General features: G+C 38.7%; 2 protein-coding genes across 4 annotated transcripts in view; both read left to right on the top strand.

Annotated features, from left to right (window-relative positions):
• Positions 1-16916, top strand: part of grid2 (glutamate receptor, ionotropic, delta 2) — a 414921-nt gene extending 398005 nt beyond the window's left edge. The window contains exons 15-17 of one of the 3 annotated variants that reach the window (XR_014603005.1): positions 5953-6193; positions 11575-11642; positions 14537-14597. Coding sequence is in view for 2 of the 3 variants with exons in the window: in XM_084086958.1 (XP_083943084.1) it covers positions 5953-6193; positions 14537-14965 (670 nt within the window). In the remaining variant the exon portion in view is untranslated. Of the gene's footprint in view, positions 1-5952; positions 6194-11574; positions 11643-11814; positions 12037-14536 lie in introns of all 3 variants that reach the window. The other 2 variants (XM_084086959.1, XM_084086958.1) reach the window with 2 other exon arrangements.
• Positions 16917-20157: 3241 nt separating this feature from the next.
• Positions 20158-21649, top strand: atoh1a (atonal bHLH transcription factor 1a; the record flags this gene model as incomplete). Its single annotated transcript, XM_084087592.1, has 1 exon — positions 20158-21649. The coding sequence occupies one exon, from the start codon at positions 20158-20160 to the stop codon at positions 21034-21036; it is 879 nt and encodes a 292-aa protein (XP_083943718.1). The 3' UTR covers positions 21037-21649.
• Between the last annotated feature and the right edge of the window lie 930 nt (positions 21650-22579).

Genomic DNA, 22579 nt, shown 5'->3' with positions numbered 1-22579 from the left:
CTTCACGTCTCCGTTTTCAGCTCCTCCCCAACTGCAAGCGGCAGCTCCGTTACATCGATTACATCCAGCCGCAGACTCGTGTTTCAGTTTGGTTTAGTTCTAGTTCCTGTTTCCTTTGTTCTCATTTTCCTGCCACTGGTTGGTTTCCATGGTTTTTAATTAGTTCACATCTGTTCCCTGTTCTATTGATTAGCTTCCCTTGTGTATTTAAGCCCTTAATTTTCCTCAGTTCCTTGTCTAGTGTTAATGTTTTGTTTGAGTACGTAGTGCTTGGGATCCCTCTGTGTTCATTAAAAATCAGTTTAAAAGTCTTCCTGTTTGATCGTTTGGATTGCTACAACTTAACATTTCTTTTGAATATACAGTATATGGGGTCTGCGGGTCTACATAGAGAGATTGAAATCTATGGCTATTATAGTGGCTATTATACTGATATAAGTGTCTTTCACAATCTTTTGAGATGTCTAACATCCTTCAGATATCTGGTTCATATTGATAAGCTGAGAGGAAATTCCATCTGTATTTCCCAGGCAAAAGAACTGCTTGCCTTTGTCTTTTCGTTCCTTTTCTCATCGTGTTTTCTCAGCTCTTATCAAGTAGTTTGTCTCCCCGCAGACAGAGACATCTAATAACGTGATCATTTCTGCCGCAGCTGGTTGCCATAGCAACAGCTCCAGCAGTCCACACTCGATTCAGCGCATAGGGCCAGAGAGGCAAGCAAGGAGACTACATGACAGACAGACCTGAGGAGAGAACCGCAAATCCCCACCCGCATTATCCCCAAAGAACAGAAAAATTAGTTTGAAGTGCTACCGCAACCAGGTGCACTGAAAGACAAAGATTCGCGCTCATTGTCATACTGGGGTCTTAAATGAAAGCTTGTTGCAGTTACCAGATCACCCAGTTGTCATGGAGAATCAGGTTGATCTGGACTTGAGCTGTTAACAGGGCCAAGTGTTTGTTTAGCCCCTGATATTGAACATGGACCAAAGCCAGCTGAACTCCCTTGACTGCGCTGGTCAGTGATAGTGCAATTCAAAGACAAAAACACAGAGCGGAGCAAGTGAATTGTTGCTTGTGTTTTGCCCTGGCCTGTCAGTCGAGCTCAACTTGTTCAGCACACACAACGCTTATCTCCTTCTCTTCGTCCTCACTCACCTTTCCCTCCATTTATCACTCCATTTTGGGAGGAGAGGGAATAAATAACAAATAAAAATGTTTGCTGTTATGAAGCCGCTGTAAGTGCCCTGAAGGGAAAGCAGCAGTTTTTTTTTGTAAAAGGGCAAATTTTTTAAAGACCTCATAAAATTTAAATTACAATTTTGTGTCTGTTAACTTCCAGATAGCATATAGAGGTCATCTATATGCTAGTGCAGGGATATTATTTCAAATATTTATTAGTAATTCAAATTTATTTGTAAAATGCTTTTCAAAAGAAATATTATTTTAAAGCAACTTTTTTGGCTATTTAAATAAAAGTGGCATGCCCAAACGTCCTGATTCAATAGGAAACACGTCAATGGCTAAGTTTACATGCGACCAAATAATCCTTTAGCAATCGGATTGACGGCTCAGTCAGACTGAAAAGGCTTCATGTAAACACCTTAATCGAACCGATTGAGGTCAATGTGAATAAAATTTCGATCAGATCATCTGATCATCTGGTTTTTTTTGTCCTTTTATAATCCAATCGAGAGAATATGTAAACATTTAATCGGATCGAAAGCCGAAACTTGAAAGGACTGCGCATGTGCAATGATGGCATAAAGACGCATGACGCGCGGAACGAGCTGCAGTTGTTTTTAAATATAATGTCATAAATGACTGTTGTGTTATTCTAAAATTCCCCTACCACTCATTGGCTGTGAAGTGGAATAGAACTACGTCCCATCAGTCCTCACTTCATATTCTCATCCACAGACACTTTGTTTTGGGTGCAGGAATGGGACGTTTTTACAAATATAAGCAGCATGGCACAACGGTTCAACCAGATGACTTTATTTAGCATTCATGTAAACACTACGGTCGGATTCAACAATCAGAATTAATTCATTCCGATTGAAACAAAAAAGTGTGCATGTAAACATAGCCAATGTGAGAAAGAAACCCATGCTCATCAAGTGATTTGTTTTTATGAGTTTTTCTTTAAAAAAAGGGACATTTAAAGTGCTTGAAAAAAAAAATCCAAGTCAAAAACTTTTTTTAGAGAAGTTTAGTAGAAAAGCACAAAACAAAATCTTTCAGCATATGGCCATCAGTGGGCTTATCAAGGTAAAATCTGGTCCCCTCTGAGATGTCTACTGTCATGTCTCTCCTGAGACTTCTGAAGACAAACATGTGGCGTTTCCTCAAGGGCAAAACTGGACAGTTGATTCTCACAGGAAAAGTACCTGGTGTTTATTCCTGTGGATCTCACCACTCCTCATTTGTTAAAAACGCCAGGGTGTTAATTCATTAAACACAGAGGCTGTTAATTTGCCCAGTACCAGCTGCTGGAAAACCACAAGGTCAGAAACGCTCTTTTGAACACGAAGTCCTTGAATGTTGACACTTGTATTAGACTTAGGTTGAAAAGTGGCACAGAAAGAATAGAATAGAATAGAATAGAATAGAATAGAATAGAATAGAATAGAATAGAATAGAATAGAATAGAATAGAATAGAATAGAATTTACCTTTAAGAATGGTTACACAAGCCATACTTGTCTCCTCCTTGCCATCTTATCAGTGTGGTCAGATGTAACCTATTATCTCAGCCCTGAAGCAGCGCATGGCATGTTGACCCACCAAGTGTTGACACATCCATCATGGCAACACTCATACATGTCACAGACTAATTTTTCAAGGGTAGGCCGTTCCATATGCCTGTGATAGGAGTTGTTCTGTGGTGACCTCCTGTGGGAATTAGGTCTTAAAGGAATAGCTGTGTTACTGAAGACCAAGACATCTCATCTCAGAATTCATTCATCACAGTAGTTTAATACCATGGAAAATTAAAACATAAATTGGAAAATGCACCAATGTTAAAATGAAAAAATGCTGAAATAAAATAAAATGTAGACAAAAAAAAAAAGAAACTTGACATCTAACTGATAAGTTGAAGTTGAAGTACAAAAAAAAAAAAAATGAAACCTAAAATAAAGTATAAAAATAAAAACTAATTCAAAATTGTATTAAATACTGTTACTAGTATTTAAATAATACTAAAATAACACACACCACCTGCATCCTTCCTATTACATTAAAGCAGTCAGGCTGTACTTTTTTAAAATCTTTTAATGTTCCTAGGTTCACTCATATAATGATAATTTTTCTCAAAATATATTTGCAAAGCATGATTATTTTGTGAATATTGGCAACACAAAGATATTGCATGGTTTCTCAATAACTGGAATATACTGCATTAGTGCTTGTTAAAGCACAAGGTGCTTGTTTTATAGTACTAAGACTTGAGGGAGATGTTCGTTTTTGATTTTGAGTTACTGTAACTAATTCTTTCACTTTCAACAATTCCATCAGTGGGACATTGATTACATCTTTGCTTACTCAGTCACAGTACTTGGCATTGTAATGGCACTGGATCACAGCTCCCCATGTATGTTTTATGCTATTCTCTTGAATTGTCCTCATTGTTTCAGGTCTCTGCTATCGCACTCCGAATCCTCTAATGCAACATATGTGGGCGGTGTTGCATTGCTAAATGTTGTTGGCACGTTTAAAATGTGATCTATAGAGCAAATCTTTCAACATTGGCCCACCTTGTTGTGAGCCCTGTGAGCTGTGTCCATAGCAGAATGTGGATGGGTCATTCTCCAACTGTTGAGTGCAATAGGACTTTTTTTTTTTTACTCCTGTATTATATTGTTATGAGACAGGGATATGGATATAAAGAATGAAGGGTAGCTTTCTGAATAAACGTTGAACAGGATTTTAGACAGCATTGTGTGTTACTGTGAATTCTGAACATTTCCATTGTGTGTGTGGCTGTTTGGATAAGTGTTTGCTGCAGCTGCAGTTTGGATGTGAATATGGGCTTTTGGAAGCGTGCTAGTCTCCTCCTCTGGGGCTAAATGTGCGCTGACTCCTGACTGCAGACAATCAGGCTAGAGAGAGACTGCCACGCAATACAGATCAGCCAATCAATGAGGCAAATTCTCCTAAACCTTTGTGTCCTGTATTCATTATCATTCATTTGCAGCCGCTGGACTGGCATTAGTACAAACTGCCATCACTACATCAGAACACACTCATTCTTTATGGTGAGGAAGATGACATTATTTCTGAGGAGACACTGCCCCCTGGTGTTGGGGAAAAAAAGTAAATCACTGCAGCAACAGATGCCATTGAACAGACTGGGACCATTCTGAGTTATTTATAGGGTGTTACACAGATCTCAGTGGCTCAATTAATGTGTAAGAATAAAGCAATCCGACATTCAATTTCAATTCATAACAGTCCATTTCTGTAATGCGACACACAATAAAATTGTGCATAATCATGCATATATTTAGGCCAGTAGTAAGTGTCCAGGCATGGAGTGCAGGACTTCAGTTATCAAAAGAAGGTTCATATTTGTCTTACTTTAGCCGACTTTAGTTAGTTAGTTAGAAATTTTCTGTCTTCTGTAATTTTGAATAGAAATACACTACTTTTAGATGGTTGATTATAGTGGATGTTATGGGTCTCTTACTTTTTCCTCTTTTTAAAGGTGAACTAAGTAACTTTTTTATCTTAACCGAACAGCTTCGGAGTCATTGGAATGGTTATATGACTGTTTTCGGGTTGAATGGTGGTCTTCTCGCACCCCCTAAGCGCCTCTGAGGCAAAAAAACACCCTTGCAACTTTGGGCCGGGGGGCCGCCGGCCTCAGCGTCAGGAAGTATCGCGTCTCGCGATGTAACGAATTGCTTTACGGCACTGCACACATACACTATCTAAACATTTATATGCTAGCCTTCTGTGTATCATACATACCTCAGTGGACATGGCTCGGTGCGTTCGCCGGCTTCTTTGAAAACAAATGCACATGACCAGCGGGAGAAGATGGGAGGGGGGCGAGTCGCCAACGAGTTTTGACGACAGTGTTGTCAAATATCTATTCCGAAGCTGTAGGGGGAGCTCTATAGAGAAACCCACGAGCAAAAAGCGAGAAAACAGCGAAGAAATCGGCAAAGCTGCATAGTGCTGCTTTAAAAAGTGAGGGAATTGCCTGAATATTCTTATTTTGAGCTTCTGCCTCCACGCTTCATACGGTATAAGTTAAAACCAGTAAAATTCAGCTTTGCACATATTCAAGAAAATCATTTTTTCAATACTATCTTCAATTCAATACTATCTTCAATACTGCTGTCATCATGCAATTGGAATTACAATTGATATATATATATATATATAGTTCTCAACCTTCTTGACCTGTAGATCCCCTTTTTTCAAGACAGTGTTCAATATTCAATCCATTATTGGATATTTATAGGATATACGATAGTTCGGTATTTCTGTTGTAATTCTGACAAAGTTGCTTGTTTTTATTAACAGAAACTGGGAGTTAAATTAATTAACCACGATTAATTTTGTGACTGAGATTTCAAGAACCTCAATAAGTTATTACAAATTAGTGATTTATGATAATTCAGTAACAAAACTGTTTTCATAAGTTCATTATTAATTAACTGCTAGGTAACTTTTATTAGCAAGTCAAATTGTTTTTCCAAAAGCCAAAAAAAACATCCATCCAAAAAAATACCATCACACACAATATCAGAAATTCACACCATCACACTTCCAGCCAAAATCCTCTTGAAATACGTTTTGGCCTAATATGTGATGGTATGGATTCTTCATGACCTTTATTCCAGGATTAATGCTGTAACATAGACATAATTTGAAGTAATGTGAAAAGTGCCTCCGAATAAAGAATCATCCATATGTGTGTCTGTTTTCTTGTTGTGTCCAGGATCTTAGAGCTTCAGCAGAATGGGGACATGGACATCTTGAAGCTGAAGTGGTGGCCGCGAGATAGTCCATGTGACCTGTACTCTCCTGTGGGCACTCGGAAGAGTGCCAGCGCCTTGGACATCCACAGCTTTGCTGGGGTCTTCTTTGTACTAGCAGCTGGTGTAGTGCTCTCCTGTCTTATTGCCACGGTGGAAACCTGGTGGACGCGAAGGAAAGGCTCCAGAGTCCCATCGAAGGAGGTAAGAGTCTTAAACCCTTAAGAATAGGGATGAGGTTGATAATTAGCTTATCATAAACAGAAGAGTGTGGAACATGTTTAAATACAATAACTATGGAGATTGTCCAACTGCCCAAGACCAGATAGGATCCAATATAGTTACAAAACTTCAAGTTCAGTAACATCGCTCCTAAATTTCCCCTCAGAAGGAATGGTTAACCTTAAAATTAAATTAAGTCATCATTTACTCACCCTGGTGTTGTTCTAATGCAGTATGCCATTCTTTGTTTTTTGAACCACAAAAGGAGAAATTAAAGAAAGTCAAGCTTGCACTTGTCTATATAATGACAGTGAATAGCGACCATCATCAAGCTTTAAAAAAAGATGCAAAGGTATCACAGAATGCAACACGTGAGGTATATTTCAAGTGTTCTGGGGGTACAGTTTGGTGAAAAACAAACCAAAATGAAATGTATTATTTAACAGAAATCCTGACCTTGAGCGTGGGTCTGCCATGCTTGACTGCGCATTCATGTGACTCTGTTAGCACCACAGTTCACTCCGACTCGCCCCAAAAAACGTGTCATGAAATACAATGCCTAGAATTCCCAAAAAGTACCTGTGTACTTTCTTCACTGAGTTAAACATCTCCGTTTGTCTGATGACAGTCAGAATGACATTCAACAGATGTGAATGCGATAACTTTTTGTTGCGGCAAACACAGCATATAAATTCACATGAGAGAAGAAAGTATATTGTATTTCATTTCATGTTTGTATTAATCTTGATTTCTCACGACTTGTGTGCTTTTTCTGGGCGAGTCGGAGTGTAGTGTTAATAGAGTCACATTGAACTCACAGTAGAGCATAGAAGACCAATGGCCAAGGAAAGGATTTCCATTAAATAATACATTAAATTTCGGTTTGTTTTTCATCAAACCCTATCGTTTACCCCCAGAACACTTGGAATATATGACACGTGTCACATGGGATAATTCTGTGATACGTTTGCATTTTTTTTTAAAAGCTTGATGATGGTTGCCATTCACTGCCATCTCCTTTTGTAGTCCGAACAACACCAATAGAGTAAATAATGATTTACTTTTCATTTTAGGGCAAACTAACCCTTCAATGCAGGACAGCAAAAATTTAAAGAATGTAAAACTTGGCTGTAAGAAAGTCGTATGACATTATGAGTTTATATCCTGTTAACTGCTGTTTCTACCAGATATTTGGTGTAATTTAAAAAAAAAATATTATATTAAATGGTACTGAATTATACAATTTAAATTAAATAATATAAATTCAATTAATATAAAATAATAATATGAATAATCATTAAAAATGAGATTAAATAACCTTGTAGCTATACTGAGTTTTTGATAATACAATGGCTTTTATACTTCATAAATGATTTTCTCTTGTATTTGGAACGTGATGGTCGCAAATCAAAAGATGATAATAATAATTATTAATATTTGATTAAGATATTTTCACTTTTGAAGTTGTTGTATTTAAGCCATAATACACCCCTGTGACCTCAAATCATTCTGTAATATATTGCTCGGCAACCGTAACCCCATTTGAACTTGTACCTAACAAACACCCCTTAATAACACCATCCTTCTGGACTTCTGGACACGTCGCACTGCATTTTGTTTGTTCTACGCTTTCTACTGTAAATAACATAAATACTGTGGACTTATCTGCCACAGAACAAACAGTTAAGTAGAATTAATACCGGTCATATGCCATCAAAGCCTTGGAAGGATATTACTAACATTAACAAAAAAGACAAGAGATTAAAATGAGAAATAGTCAGCATTACAAACAGTAGACAAAGTCATTCAAATCATTCGTTTCTGAGAGCGCACTTAAACAAACCTCTCCAAAAAGAACACAATGTTGTTCAGTTGCCTGCCAAGCACATTAACTGTAATAGAGTTGTTGAGAAAAAAATGAACAAATAAACAGGTGCTAAAAAATTATAGAAGTTCCATATCTAGATAATTACTTTAAGACAAGGCTCTAATTTTTCTTTTATGTCCCATAGCTAATTTCATGAAGATCAGTTTAGATTAATGTGTTGTTTGCACATATTGTTTTTCTTTGTTTTCTTGTTCTTACAACTGTTTGCCTATTGTTGGAATCCGGTTAACATTAATTAACAAATAAACCCATTGCTTGCATTTCACATGACAACACTTCAATGTAACACGGGCGTAGCAGTGACAGCACATTCATATGGCTGTGAATGAACCTTTGTGATGTTGCTCTTGACGCATTTCTTTGATTTGATGAGTTTATGGCTCCTTGTTATCTTCTGCAGCTGTCATATTGTGGGTGTTCTTTTTCCTGATATTACATCCCCCATCTCCCGCATTATTCCAATTGAGTCCCATCACCCACCCCCCGACATACACACCTGACCTCTCCTCACACCCCTCTGGTCTGAGTCATCAGACTCTCCACAGGCCAAAAAACACAGCATTTCATCTCTAGCGTTCCACCTGAAAAACAAAGTAGTGCTTTTGATCAGCGGTCAGGGGCTTTTCTTGTCTTCCGTCCTCCCGCCATGAAGCAGCTTTTATCTGTCAGGGGCAGCAGCAGCAGGGCACTCATGACCCCACAGAGAAGAGCGGCTCTCCTTCATCCCTGCTCCTCTGAAGGCCATCGTCCACTCCACTGCTCGCCGTAATGTTCAGACATTTATATGGACAAATTATGTTCCTTGCAGAAATGGCAGATGAGCTTCATCCTGTTAGTTTTTTTATTACAGCATGCCACAATTAGCAGATTTAAGTCATAAAAAGCTGAATGGCTCATTTGTACTTGTTTATAAGCAAGGCCCAAAGTAACACTGAATTAAAATGGCCCGGGAACTTTATTGGGAACTGTGACATTACATGGTTTGAATTGGATTCCAATAGCAATAGTCTGACCTTCCTATGTGAGGGATTTAAAGCACAGACAAACTATCTACTAATTAAAGAAATCATCTGTCTTGGCATTTTTTAACAACTTTTTCACACATGAAAAATTTATTATCAGGGCTTTATTTAAGATGCCTTTAGTGTTTTTCCTCTTATTAAATAATACATAAAGTTTGAGGTTGTAAGATTTTTTAAATGTTTTTGAAAGAAGTCTCTTATGCGCACTAATGCTACGTTTGATCACAAAATACAGTAAAAACAGTAATATTGTGAAATATCTATATATATACCGTGTATGAATATTTGAATATATTTTAAAATGTTATTTATTCCTATAATGGCAGAGCTGAATTTTCAGCATCATTATTCCAGTCTTCAGTGTCACATGATCCTTCAGAAATCATTCTAATATGCTAAATTTTTTTTATTATTATCAATGTTAAAACATTAAACATGTTTTTCAGGATTCTTTGAAAGGAACAGAAGTTTGAAATAGAAATCTTTTGTTACATAATAAATGTATTGACTCACCTTTGAACAGTTTCATGCGTCTTAGCTAAATAAAAGTATTAATTTCTTTCAAAAACATCTTATTGATCTCCTCAAACTTTTGAACGGTACTATATATTATATAATATTCTTTTTGTATGATGCTGCACTTTGTTACAAATATGCATTGCCATATTACAAATACATAATTAAAAGCAATACAATCTCATTTTAGCTGATAAATTCACCTACCATTGGCCTCAAAGTTAACATTGGACCTTCTACTGTATATAAGCATGCTAAGTCATTAATTCTAGCTAATGTAGTGGTGTAGTTGAAGATGTAACACTGAGCACAAAGATGATTCTCTCATGTAGGGTGGAGCGCTTTGGCAGTCACTCTTGAACCCCGCTCCTTTCTGCCCCAGTGGTTGGATCATGCTGATTTGGGCTCATTCCTCGAAGCACTCTTCCAGACGGTTCCATCAGAGTAGAAGCTTGGCAGAGCTTTGCACAAATATTCACACAGACATGCTGATAAGCACACATTTTAACACACATACGATTCAGTGAGCGAGACATGTTAATGCCAAAAGCGACCAAGGCAAGACAAACGCTAAAAATTAGCACATATCACACTCATCTCACAGATGTTTTTGGTTTTACAATTAAAGCTGAGCAGAGTTAATTTAAGACTTCTTTACTGCAAAATTACTGTATTTTTGACTTGTTTTCCAGTCAAATTATTTATGCTTTCAGAGAATAATTTTACGAGTTAAGTTTATTTGTATTACCCCCTTCAGCAAATTGTTGTTTTATGCATAACTTCATTTAGAGAGATTTATAACAAAAAAAACTATTTGTGGTAATAAAAATAAACTTACATTGAAATACTAAATGAAATTAATAAATTAATTATAATCTATTTATTTATTTTAAATCAATAAAATAATTAAAAATTATCTTGTTTTAAGGATATTTGGATCATTTTTGAACAAGGCAAAAATACTGAATAACATAAAGTCATTTTGTCTTAAATGTCATTTTGGCACATCCTAAAAACCATTCTTCCATCTTTCAGCATGATGCAACTTTCTTTTTGGTGTGTCCCAGTGCTGTCTTGGTACATCCTTAAATCTTCCTAACTGCTTCCTCTTTTCTTTGTGATATTTCTTGACACCTGGCTAACACTGAGTTCATTGCACATCAGAACAATAGAATGACTTTGTGCTTGTGTCTGTGTCTGACACACACACATACACACATGCATACATGCACACACCAACAGACACATTGCATATGCCATGGTGTTAGTTTGTCCCTGTTTCCTCTCTCTGTTTCTCTGTGATCCCGCCGTCACGGCTCCTTCTGTGGTGTCGCAATTGGTCAGAAATGATTCGATATGACAAGTCGTCAAAACGAGTTCCACCTCGTAACGGTGAATAACCATTTTCCACCCAAGTCAAATGTTTTTATTGCACACCACCTGCCAATCCAGAGAGGACGAGCAGGCGGTCCAGAGAACTGGAGGTTTTGCTTTATGAATAAGCCATTTCACATGCCAAGCTTTGTGTTTTAATCATTCCTGAATAACCAAATGATGAAAAGTTCTTCACCTCAAATGTCTTCTGTGTCATTGATATTGTGGCTGTCTGGAGTCCTGCGGTGCCTCTACATTTGTAGGCCGCGGTATGAGGTCTGCATTCAAATAACCAACTGTTTTTCAGTCTTAGAAGAAAGAAAAAAGGAAAAAATATACTTTTATTCCTATTATGTTCAGAGTGGCTATAGTAGTAGTAGGTATTTGAAAGTCAGACCTCATGTGGCCGCATAATTAACAGAGGCCGCCGAACGCCAAACAGCGATCTGTGTCAGTCATTACTCTGAAAATGTTTGGTTATTTTTCAGAAAAGACCAAAACAATCATGTTATTCTGCTGTCAAAGCCTGAAACAACTTTTATTTTGTTGATTTTGTTTTATAGATAAGTACTCTGTGTTGAGGGGTGGGAGAGAAATGCAAAATGCCATTTTTACCATCTCACACTTCCAGGTATCTGGCTCCTTGGACATAAAAAAAAGAAAGAAAAAAACATCTGTGTGCTGACTGTTTGTTTGTTGTCTTTTTCTATTCATTCCCCCACCTCTCTGAAAACAACCTCTTTCCCATCCTCTCATCTGCCTGCTTCATCTGTTGGGTCACGTCCTTTCACGCACGCACACAGACACAGGCAGACGGACCGTCTGTGAGGCAAGACGAGCCGTGTCATGAGCCGCAGACTGACATCATGCTCACGCTCAGGCCTTCCTCCAATCATTTGTCACCTGCATGCTGCGCCACGCCCCTCGACTCCAAGCTGAGGCACACGTTCGCCATCCCGTCGCGAACTGTCTTCTGCCAGCACTGAGCTACACTCTTTCCACACTTCTCCAAGCCTCGAGTCCACGTAGGTTATGAAATGCGCAAAGATAAGTTTTGTACGGACTTAAGCAATCGCACATTTGCTGCTGGAAGAGAATCCACTCGGGTGCTACAAGGAAGGCCATTACCATTAATTTCCCGAAATGCAATTATACGGGCTGTTTTCAATACCAATCTTTTTCAAGCCCACAGAGATCAATCCATTAGTGCCAAGCTACGTAGTGACTAGACAAAATTGGCTAAAAGAATACAAAAACAGTCACAGTGCAAACGTGACAGGAAGTTATTTGAGCTGTGTAGCTTACGAGGGGAGCAGCCCAGCAGGCTGGCGTTTGCAAAACTTGTTCAATATTAAGACTGGTGCCACACATGGAGACTAAGTGCCTAATTCAGTATTTATTCTCAATACAATTATTGCAACACATAAAATGATACATTAAAGCAGTGGTTCTCAATCAGGGGGCCTGAAGCAAAATATATATAATATTAGCCATTGCATCAGGTAAAATGTTTTTTGTTTTGTTTTTCTCAATCAGGCCCACTAGGGGGCCTCAGCAAACTTCCAATGGCTTAATTTATAAAATATAATAATGCAATATTATGTGTGTGCTTTAAACTCTTGATTAATAATTAAATCTTCATAATTAATCAATAATAATAATTACAAATGTTTTATTCCATAAAATTGAGGGGTGTACTTCAGTTAGATTAGAGCAAAATGTGTCTTTTTAAATTGTACTGTAACCACTTTAGTCTGACTGAATCATACTCATCTGGCTTTTGTGAAGTCGGACCAACAGACCTAGATAATGTGATTGTAGCTCGGCTACATGTTATAGATACCTATTGGCCTTTGCGTTGTGTACATGCTCCGGAAGACAAAGATGACGTGCATGTGTATATAATCCTTCAGATTGAGATTCAATTACACATTCTGTCATGCATACTTGGACAGATGCAGACTGTAGCTGCTGTAGCTCCATTATAGAACACTATTCACTATTCTCTGTTAAGAACCACTGGTTTAAAGATTTCACACTAGTGTTTCTTCAATATTTGCACTCTCAGGAAAACAATTTGCACAACTTCTACCTATAGGGGTTCAAAAGTTTGGGCAGTACCCTTAAAGTACCTTATTTAAGTAGTAGTGGTAATGTAATCCAATTTCAAAACGGTTTTCCCTGGATGAATTTTGAGTATACAAGCTTTCGAATGATACCTAATTTATGATGAATACTAAAATACGTCTAAAATCGGCGATAAAAAAGTGGACCAAGTGTCCCACTACCGGGACACTGACAGTTTACAGGCTATAGATAGGCCTACATATTACTACTCTGAGGTACTAAACTGCTCTTTTTAGGGCTTGATAAAACACCAAGTTGTCCCTTTAAGGGTGTTGCAGTGACAAGCTGTTGTATCCCTAAAGATACCATTTTTGCAAAACATTTTCTGATAGTGAATAAATCTCAAGATAAAATGCATAGGTTTAGACTCATAATGCAATCTCACCATGCCCCAAAAAGAAAAGTGTAAGGGTATTTATTATCTTCAAACACACCAAAGTATTTTGAGAAGCACAAGGTCCCTGTTTAGGTCAACAAAACATCACATGTAACAGCCTTCCCACATTCCTCTTCCCTTCACACTTTCACCCCTATTATACCGCCTTCCTCCACCATGGTGGTAGGACAGGTACCTACGAACCTACGAACCCCCTCGGCCCGACCAGGTTCCCCCACCACCCCTCTTTACTCAGGGCCATGCTGCCTGCCACTGGTGGCTGGAATCAACTAAGTGCTTTATGCTGGTCCAAACCAGAGGCCATTTTATCTCTGAGCTTCCTGCAGCCACAATGTCAGCCCACGTCACCTCGTGAGTTCTTTAAAGCAATCTACATATTTTATAGTAGTTATGTTAGTTAAACTTATTATATACTAGATAAGCTACAGTTTTGTCACAACCGTGGTTTCAGATGGCTTGAAAGTGGAAAGGTTTTGTAGACTGTATCTACATATCCAAAGATCCATTTGTCACACGACGTTAATGTTGATGATAGTCCAAGGACAGTCCTAGTTAAGACTGTGTTTTCATTACCGTAGCTCAGTATGTTTCCCTTTTTGTACCCCCCCCCCCCCCCCCCCCCCCCCTTCTCTGTCTTGCTTTCCATGCAAACACTAAAACCTCATTGGGCCTGCTAATTCTTCATCAATATCCGCCCTCAACCTTCTTCCAAATTTTCTTTTTCCCAACTGCATCCGAAACACTTCCTTCACATCTCATTTGCTCACCAACTCCCTTCCTACTTCACCGCCCCTATCCGTTTCCCTGTTAACCACCTTGTGCTGTCCCACTTCACTATACCATCCCACTCTCTATCTGCTCTTATGAATACACACCCCTTCACTTCACTTTACACCTCTTTTCTCTTCTGATCCTATAACAACCTTCGCTCCTCCTCCTGTTCTTCTCTCCTTCCTTATTTTCCCCACTCCGCTTTCCTCCTCCCGTTTTCCCTCCTCTAGGACGATAAGGAGATCGACCTGGAGCACCTTCATCACCGGGTTAACAGCTTGTGCACGGACGATGAGAGCCCCCACAAACAGTTCTCCACCTCCTCCATCGACCTGACGCCCCTGGACATGGACTCCCTCCCGGCCGCCCGGCAGGCCCTGGAGCAGATCAGCGACTTCCGTAACACGCACATCACCACCACCACCTTCATCCCCGAGCAGATCCAGACTCTCAGCCGCAGCCTGTCGGCCAAAGCCGCGGCCGGCTTCGCCTTTGGGGCCGTGCAGGACCACCGGACTGGGGGGCCCTTCCGGCAGCGAGCCCCCAATGGCGGCTTCTTTCGCAGCCCCGTCAAGACAATGTCCAGCATCCCGTATCAGCCCACCCCGGCCCCCAACTTTAGCTACGGCAACGACCCAGACAGGGGCACCTCCATATAGACTGCAGGAGTTCCTGTGCCTGCGAGTTCGAAACAAAAAAAGAGATATATGTAAATACAAATGTTCCTTTTTGGTTGTCGTTTTCTCTTGACTTTTGCTCTTGGCGATGGAGCTTGCTTGTCCCGACCGAACTCGTCGGCAGGACGAGGATGGAATAAAATGATCATTATTGTCATTGTGGTTTGTCGGGAGATTTTCTCTGTGAACTAAATGAATTTGCCTTTTGTTTGCCACATTCGATTTTGTGGGGAGAGAAAAAAAAAAAGACTATCAAATGTTGCAATGATGGTATGTTTACCTTTTTGTTTTGGGTTGTTTTTTGTTTTGTTTTTTTCAAAAAAGACTGCCTAGTGTTTCCCTGATCTGCAATAACTCAGTTTAGAAGAATCTTGTCAACTCATCGACTGAATTGTGCTTCATCTCAGCGCTCTGTTAATGTTCAGTGCTCCCTCTAGCTGAAGCGTTCGACAAGGCGCTGCTAAACTGAGAGAAAATAACCTGCTTTTCTCGGAAGCCTCACAGTGAGTGACTGTGTTTCTAAGGACCTCTCATCCTCTCTGCCTTCTCCCTGAAGTCGAGATCTACCTTGAGTCTTTAAGTGGACACTCTGTGGAAAAGACTCGATTGAACTTGAAATAAAAAATAATAAACATTATTGTACCGTAGGGAGGGATGAAACAAATGCTACTAAATGTCTCTTACCGACTTTAAGTATAACAAATCTTTAATGCGTGGAATGTGTCTGGTCAGAGAGTTTTAACAACAAAATAAATGTTCAGAACTGTCTGTAGTTTTAGTTTTCTCTTTTTTTTATGATTAGTTTTGAGATTGCTTCAGTGCCATCATCTTTCATTGATTTGCACCATTAAACCATTAAGAGTTTGTATTCACTTCTGTAGCCGTACTCCAGGATTCGACAAAAACATTCTGTAGAATAGCTTCATTGTATATGCCACAATCTCGCGGCTGTGCGTCATAGATTTTGGAAATCAAAGAGTGAGAGAGTTTTTAAAAGGAATTCTTAACACGAGCCTTAGGAGACGGGGCTTTTTTTACTTTTCAAGTGTCAGTCCTCAACCTATTACTACGCCATTTGAAGACGCTGATACAGTGGTGACTTTTGAGGGGTTATTTGAAATATCTTTCTATTTCATTTCGTAAATGTTAAGGGGTAATATTTATCTAACTTTTTTTTAAAGTGCTAATTGTTTAAACAAGGCCATTGAGGTGTGGTAAGTTTTAAAGAAAAAATACACCTTTTGAGGACAAAAAAACAAACCAATCCTTTTCACTAACATAAACTGTATTAATATTTACTAATGTTAGTTGTTTAGAATGAGCTTTCAGTTTGTTATCCTCTGACTAATTCGCAAATGTTGTGTGTAGGAAACGGCAACAGTGTTTTGACGCAAGCATTCTAGATGTACTTTTCTTAAGATATGATTAATGAAAGACTATAGGAGCAATTTTATTTAGTATCAGTTTAAAGATTTTTATTTAGAGTAAATGAAGAGACATTAAAGTGTATATTTTACATGCAGATACTTTTTTTTGTTGGATTTAAAGAAGATATAGAGTATAATATCTGAGTCTGTAAAGCTCAGTTAGCCACTATCACATTACAAGGAGTTCTCCACGGTTTCTCTGGCGGGAAGACATTCTCATTCGACTTCATTCCATTTTGATTTCCGAATCTTTCAAAAGGAGGCAAGGTTTTTTTCCCCCGTAAAAGAAGCATGTGAAACCTGCTATGCCTGTAACATTTTTAATTTCATACATAGAATTGTACAGGATTACATCATTTTCAACTGATTATAATGTACAGTATTTAATATAGGCCTATTTTGTTGTATGTGTTGCATATTATTCAAATGGAACAAACTGAGGCCTCTGTTACAAGTGGCAAAGCTTTCTGTGTATAATTTGTCTAATAAACATGTTTTCTACAGTGGTTTTTGTTGTGTTGTCTGTATCATCAGAAATGTCTCGAAATGCTGTATGTGAAGAGTAACGCTGTTCTACTTTATCCCTTCCACCTCAGGGTGAGCTGATGCTTTGAACACAATGAAGGATGTGGTCAAAGGTTAGCCATATTTGGCTTTTGACTTTGTGAACCAGATTCATGCACTACAGGTCAAAGTGAAAGGCACCACAGCGTTTCAAGTCATGCTCTAGTGCTTGGAGAGTTTGTCGCCACAAGTCTGACCCTGAACCTGTCATCATGTTCCAGATATAGTAGGCCAAGTTCTTGTATGCGATTCTGTTTATGTTATTTATTTCTATGTATTGTTTAATGTTACACTTTTTACCAAACACCCTGATGCACCAACGTGGTCTTTTTTCATCTTGTAATGATGAAAAGTTTTACACTTACAGCACATATAGCACCTGTGAAGGCTGGCATGCAGTCGAGATCTGTAGCTCATGTACAAGGAGTGATGTGCAATTCCAGACATTTTATGCTGAATGTACACTAAAAAAAAAAATTGCTGCCTTAACTTTTTAAAATCAACTTGGATGTTTAAGTCATTTCAACTTAAATTATATTAAACTGACTTGAGTTTAATCTTGTGTAATTTATAAAAATAAAAAAAAAGTTGAAAATGTCTTAACTTATTTTAAAGTAATGTAAAATGTTGTCAGTGTATTGATCATTTAATTTTTTACAGTGTAGGCGTATGGAAAAAAGAGGATAGATTGTGCTAAATCAAATTAGAGAATTACATTGGACAGGCTTTCACTCAAATTCAAGGTGTCGAATGTTTTATTGTATGACGAACTGTAGTAAAACGGCTGTTGTATTTTGATAATTGAGGTGGAATTCATCTTCAAATTTATTCTCAAAAAATGTACCACTTGATTTACAGTAAATGCATTGCATCTCCACTAGATGTCGCCTTTGATGCCTTTTCAATAGATTTTTAAAAATAGATGCATTTAAGTGTGCACCTGTTCTGATATTTAGAAAATCAGAAGTCTTATTTGTTTCATGTATTATGGAAAACACTTAAAAATGAAACGCTTGTGGATTCAGTTTCACACTTTTAAATGTGGCATCAGGGGGTTTAATTACTGAACAATGAAAGTCCCTTAAAGTCTGAATTTAATCCAAATTATTACATTTTATCTATGTAAAATTATGTGTTACATATATTTATTTGTTACATGTTTCAAACAATTACTTTAGTAGCTTGCTGTGGCTGAAATTAATTTTATAATGATAATAATTATTATTATTATTCGTGTTGGAACCCTATGATGTCTTTTATCGACTTTTATCAAGCACGCGATATCTCTGGGTTTCCCGGGAGACAGGAATGAAGAAAGCAGCACGCAGACTCGATCGCGGTGGAAGCCCCCATCGAGACACATTTTGTGCCCTTTTTCCAAAGAGTTCTTCAGGCGTGTCGAATGGAACATTGAGTCGCTATTGTCCCTGGGACACTTTAATAATCGACGGCAGCAATCCCAACCTGTTGTTTGCTTTAGGACCTATTCCAAGACACACAAGCCGCCTGGATGAGGCTCCAGTTGGGGTGAGCTCAGGCGCCAGTCCGCAAGCCTCTGCACTCTATGAATTCATGAATAAATGTAAAAAGATGAATGTGGACTTTTTAATGCCAGAAAACCGGAATTAAGGTCATGTGCATCACTGCGTTTCATACTTGTTTCGGTGACTAACCAGGGAACGCAGCTGTAGCCTATGTCACAAAGTTTGTTTAACAATGCACGGTTTTCTCTCTGCACATTTATCCACGTTAGGCTACATGGTTTCACTCCTGATAATAGCCTACCTTTTCTTAGTTTCACGATATTTATGCATTAGGCCTATTCCATTACTTTATTGGCTTTTGTAGGCCTACTTTATTTATTTTTTTAAAGTAGCCAATAATTAATGTGTTATCTATAATTCAACGAAAATTACCTAATTAGTTGCCTATTATTAATATTATTATTATTATTATTATTATTATTAATCTTGCTGCCCCTTCTGTGCTTGCTCTCTTTCTAAAGCTCGTGACAGCAAGGGACTGTCGCGCCTCCAGATCAGGTTTCTGATCTTTGGGAAGCTCTTTTGCTAAAAGGGCGTTCCTTAAATCGGATCAAAAGGTTTTGAACTTGTTCAAAAAAGAAACGAAACTCAATCTGGTATAACACTCATTGCTTGAATGTCTTATGTGCACCAATAGAACTAATTATTGCACTTTATTTAATGTTTATGTTGCATAACTGATTTTTGCATAACTGAGAGAAGTAGCACACCTATATTTATTATTTATTAATTTATATACTTATTAGGCTACATGTAGGCTACGATTAGGCTATAAGCACGATTAGTCTATATTATAGCAGCCTATAGGCTATTATTCCGTAAACTAATAAATAAATAGGCATTAAGTTAGAAAAACATTTGTAAATAACTTTCTAATAGGCCTAACTTATTAGGCTACATTTCATTGACTAAAATATGCAAAATACAAAATGATGCATGTTTCTTTCATTTCATGGGATAATATACATGAAGACAGAGCAAATGCCTGTCAAAGCAGTGTAGCCTAGGTCATCGGGTTTGTTTTCTTATTGAGGTTCGGGCATAATTTAAGAAACATGACTAAATTAAGTTGAATTTAATAAACCAAGCTAGTTTCAAAGCACGCGGTGTCGTCAAAGATTTTTGATAACCCCTTTCGCATTTCAGACTGTCGAGACAACTTTTTTCTTGTTTTTTTTTTTTGTATTAAAGGCCTACTCTAATTTCCTAAACGTAACTTGTAAGGTGGCTTTCCACAAAACTTCATTCAGTCCCTAAGATTCTGAGTAGGCCTACGTCCTGTGGGACGACCCATTGTGATAATAATTCTGTAGTTAAACAGGCTTGAAGCGCTACATTATCAAAAAAAGAAAAGAAAGAAAGTTTGGGCATAATAACCTCTCTCGGGTTTGCTGCGACTTCTCATTGGTCGCCTACACGCGCCTGCCCCGCGTGCTCTTATTGGTCAAAGCGCCACGCGACCAGCTTGGGAAGGGGGGCTCCCCGGCGCGTGCCGCTTTTAAAACCGACGAGTCGCTCTGAGACATCAGTAAAGAAATCCTGTTCACCACAGGTGTAAGAAGAGAAATCCTCCACGGCAAAAACCCCGTTCCCATATCCATAGCCACCCACTTTCCTCCAAAAAGCACAAAACAACAAAATGGATGGAATGAGCACGGAGACAAGGGAGGTGGTTGAACTCGACGTCCAGCATCCAAGCTTGGGGCGGGGGGAGCAGCGCGAGTACCCACCAGCTTTGGCACTCATGGCCAGCAGTGACCCACGCGCCTGGCTGGCTCCCGTGCAGGCTGGCACCTGCGCGGCACACGCCGAATACCTGCTGCACTCGCCCGGCTCGAGCTCGGAAGGCGTGTCCTCTGCTTCCAACTTCAGGAAGAGCAGCAAGAGTCCTGTCAAAGTACGCGAGCTCTGCCGGCTTAAAGGAGCTGTGGGTGCAGATGAGGGCAGACAGCGGGCCCCGTCCAGCAAAGCGACCAACGGCGTGCAGAAACAGAGGCGAGTGGCTGCCAATGCCCGGGAGAGGCGAAGAATGCACGGATTGAACCACGCATTTGACGCGCTGCGCAGTGTCATCCCAGCCTTCGATGACGACAAGAAGCTCTCCAAATACGAAACCCTACAGATGGCCCAGATCTACATCAACGCCCTGTCCGACTTGCTTCAGGGCCCCGGTGCTAAAGCCGACCCGCCAAACTGCGACTTGCTGCCTGCCAAGGGGTTCGAGGAGGACCGCTCTCCCAGAGGATCACCGAGCACCTGTCGGAGAGGCACGGGCGCGGGTTACCCGTACCAGTACGATGATGGAACATTCGCCTCTTTCATGGAGCAAGAGCTTCAGTCGCCCTCTGGAACGAGCAAGTCCGGTTCGGAGGCCAGCAAGGACTCGCCTCGGTCGAACCGGAGCGACGGAGAGTTCTCCCCTCACTCGCACTTCAGTGACTCTGACGAAGCGCACTTGGAGTTGCAGAGCGAAGACGAGCTCTCGGAACTGAAACTGCCCAAGCACCGCGCTTTTTAGAAAACACACTGGACTGTCCGTCAATCGTATATTTGGGCTTTGTAATGGGTTGCTTTATTTATCCATTTGTTGTACGATATTTTGACAATGATGTTGTTGTGTCTGACGCCAATAGATTTAGTTGCCTTCTCGTGACATTGACCAGACCCCTACGCCATGTGAACTGCCGCGTGCAGCAGTGCCATGGGCTCGAATGTCATGCATAAAACTGTCTTCCTTGAAAGTTTTTGAAACTGTTTATTATTCAGAAAAGATTGTCATGGGCCTATTTCATGGATACGATTGATTTTGAACCCTGTAAGAATTTGCAACTTCTAAAGTTTACGTGCACTTTAAAAACGGGCCATAGGCTTGAGAAACATTCTTTTGTCGTGGAACAAGAAATTGTGTTTATGTAGAAGTAATGCCAATTTGACGAATATATTTAATATAGCCATTAGATTTTGTACATCCGTTCTTTTTAATATTTGATTTCAATGCAAAGTTGTGTTCTGCTTCTGTAGCTGAAGTAGCCTAAGCTATTTATTTTCGTTTGCCTTGTCAATTTTTGCCTTACATTGGAATTTTGCTACTCGTATGTTTTGTTTTATTGTAGAAATAAAAAGGCAAATTTAACATGATTATGTCTCATGTCTCTTTGAGTTATCTCTATTATCTCTATCTCTGTTATACTTCTTATATCCTATCACTTTTTCATAATGTCTCATAACATGTCTAGATCTTATTGTTTAATCATTTCAATATAGGCTATACATTGCAACAAATGGTCTAAATGTATGTTACATTTTACAAATGTTATAATTTATAATTGGAACACTTTAGTTGGAATTGATGTGACATTTAATCATTACAACTATCAAAACATTTGGTGATAAAAATAAACCTTTATTTTAAGTGTATATATTTTGGCAAGTTCAGTGAAACAAGAAACATTTAGGCTCTTTATCAAGTTGGTTATTTTTTTCTTTAGAGAATGTTTTTAATTGAACATATTTTTATCAGATCAGTGTATTGGTTGAGTTCTTTAAAGCACAACAACTTGACTTTAGAAGAAAGTTATTTATGGAACTTAAAAAGGTTCTTTATGGCTTTCAGGCCATATGGTTTCAGGCTGTGAAACCATTTTGGTTATTATCGGAATCTGATTTTAAGTGTTATTTACACGAAATCATTACCATTAGATAGGCTACTGTAAAACTGTAATGCCATTAGAACTGTACACTTCAACACACTTAATATGCAGTGACACCTATAATTAAAGAAAAAACGAATTAAACTGATAATTCCATTAACTCATAATGTCAGTTCATCTTTTCATTCTTTAGCTTCTGGTTTCAAAAATATTTTTCTTGTGGAATTGTAATCAAGATATTTGTCAAATAAAATGTAAACGTCCTCTTTAAGTTAATTTCCTTATATTGTTATATACTCATGAGAAAAAGTTTTACGATTGCGATTTCGTATAAATTCGTATGATTTAATTCGTACGAATCGTAAAAAATGTAAGCATCAACAACCTGTTTTAATGAGAAAACGTAACTAT

This window comes from Abramis brama (assembly GCF_963993115.1).
Source record: "Abramis brama genome assembly, chromosome: 16".
Taxonomy (NCBI): Eukaryota; Metazoa; Chordata; class Actinopteri; order Cypriniformes; family Leuciscidae; genus Abramis; species Abramis brama.
This window is presented reverse-complemented; position numbering and strand designations above follow the sequence as displayed.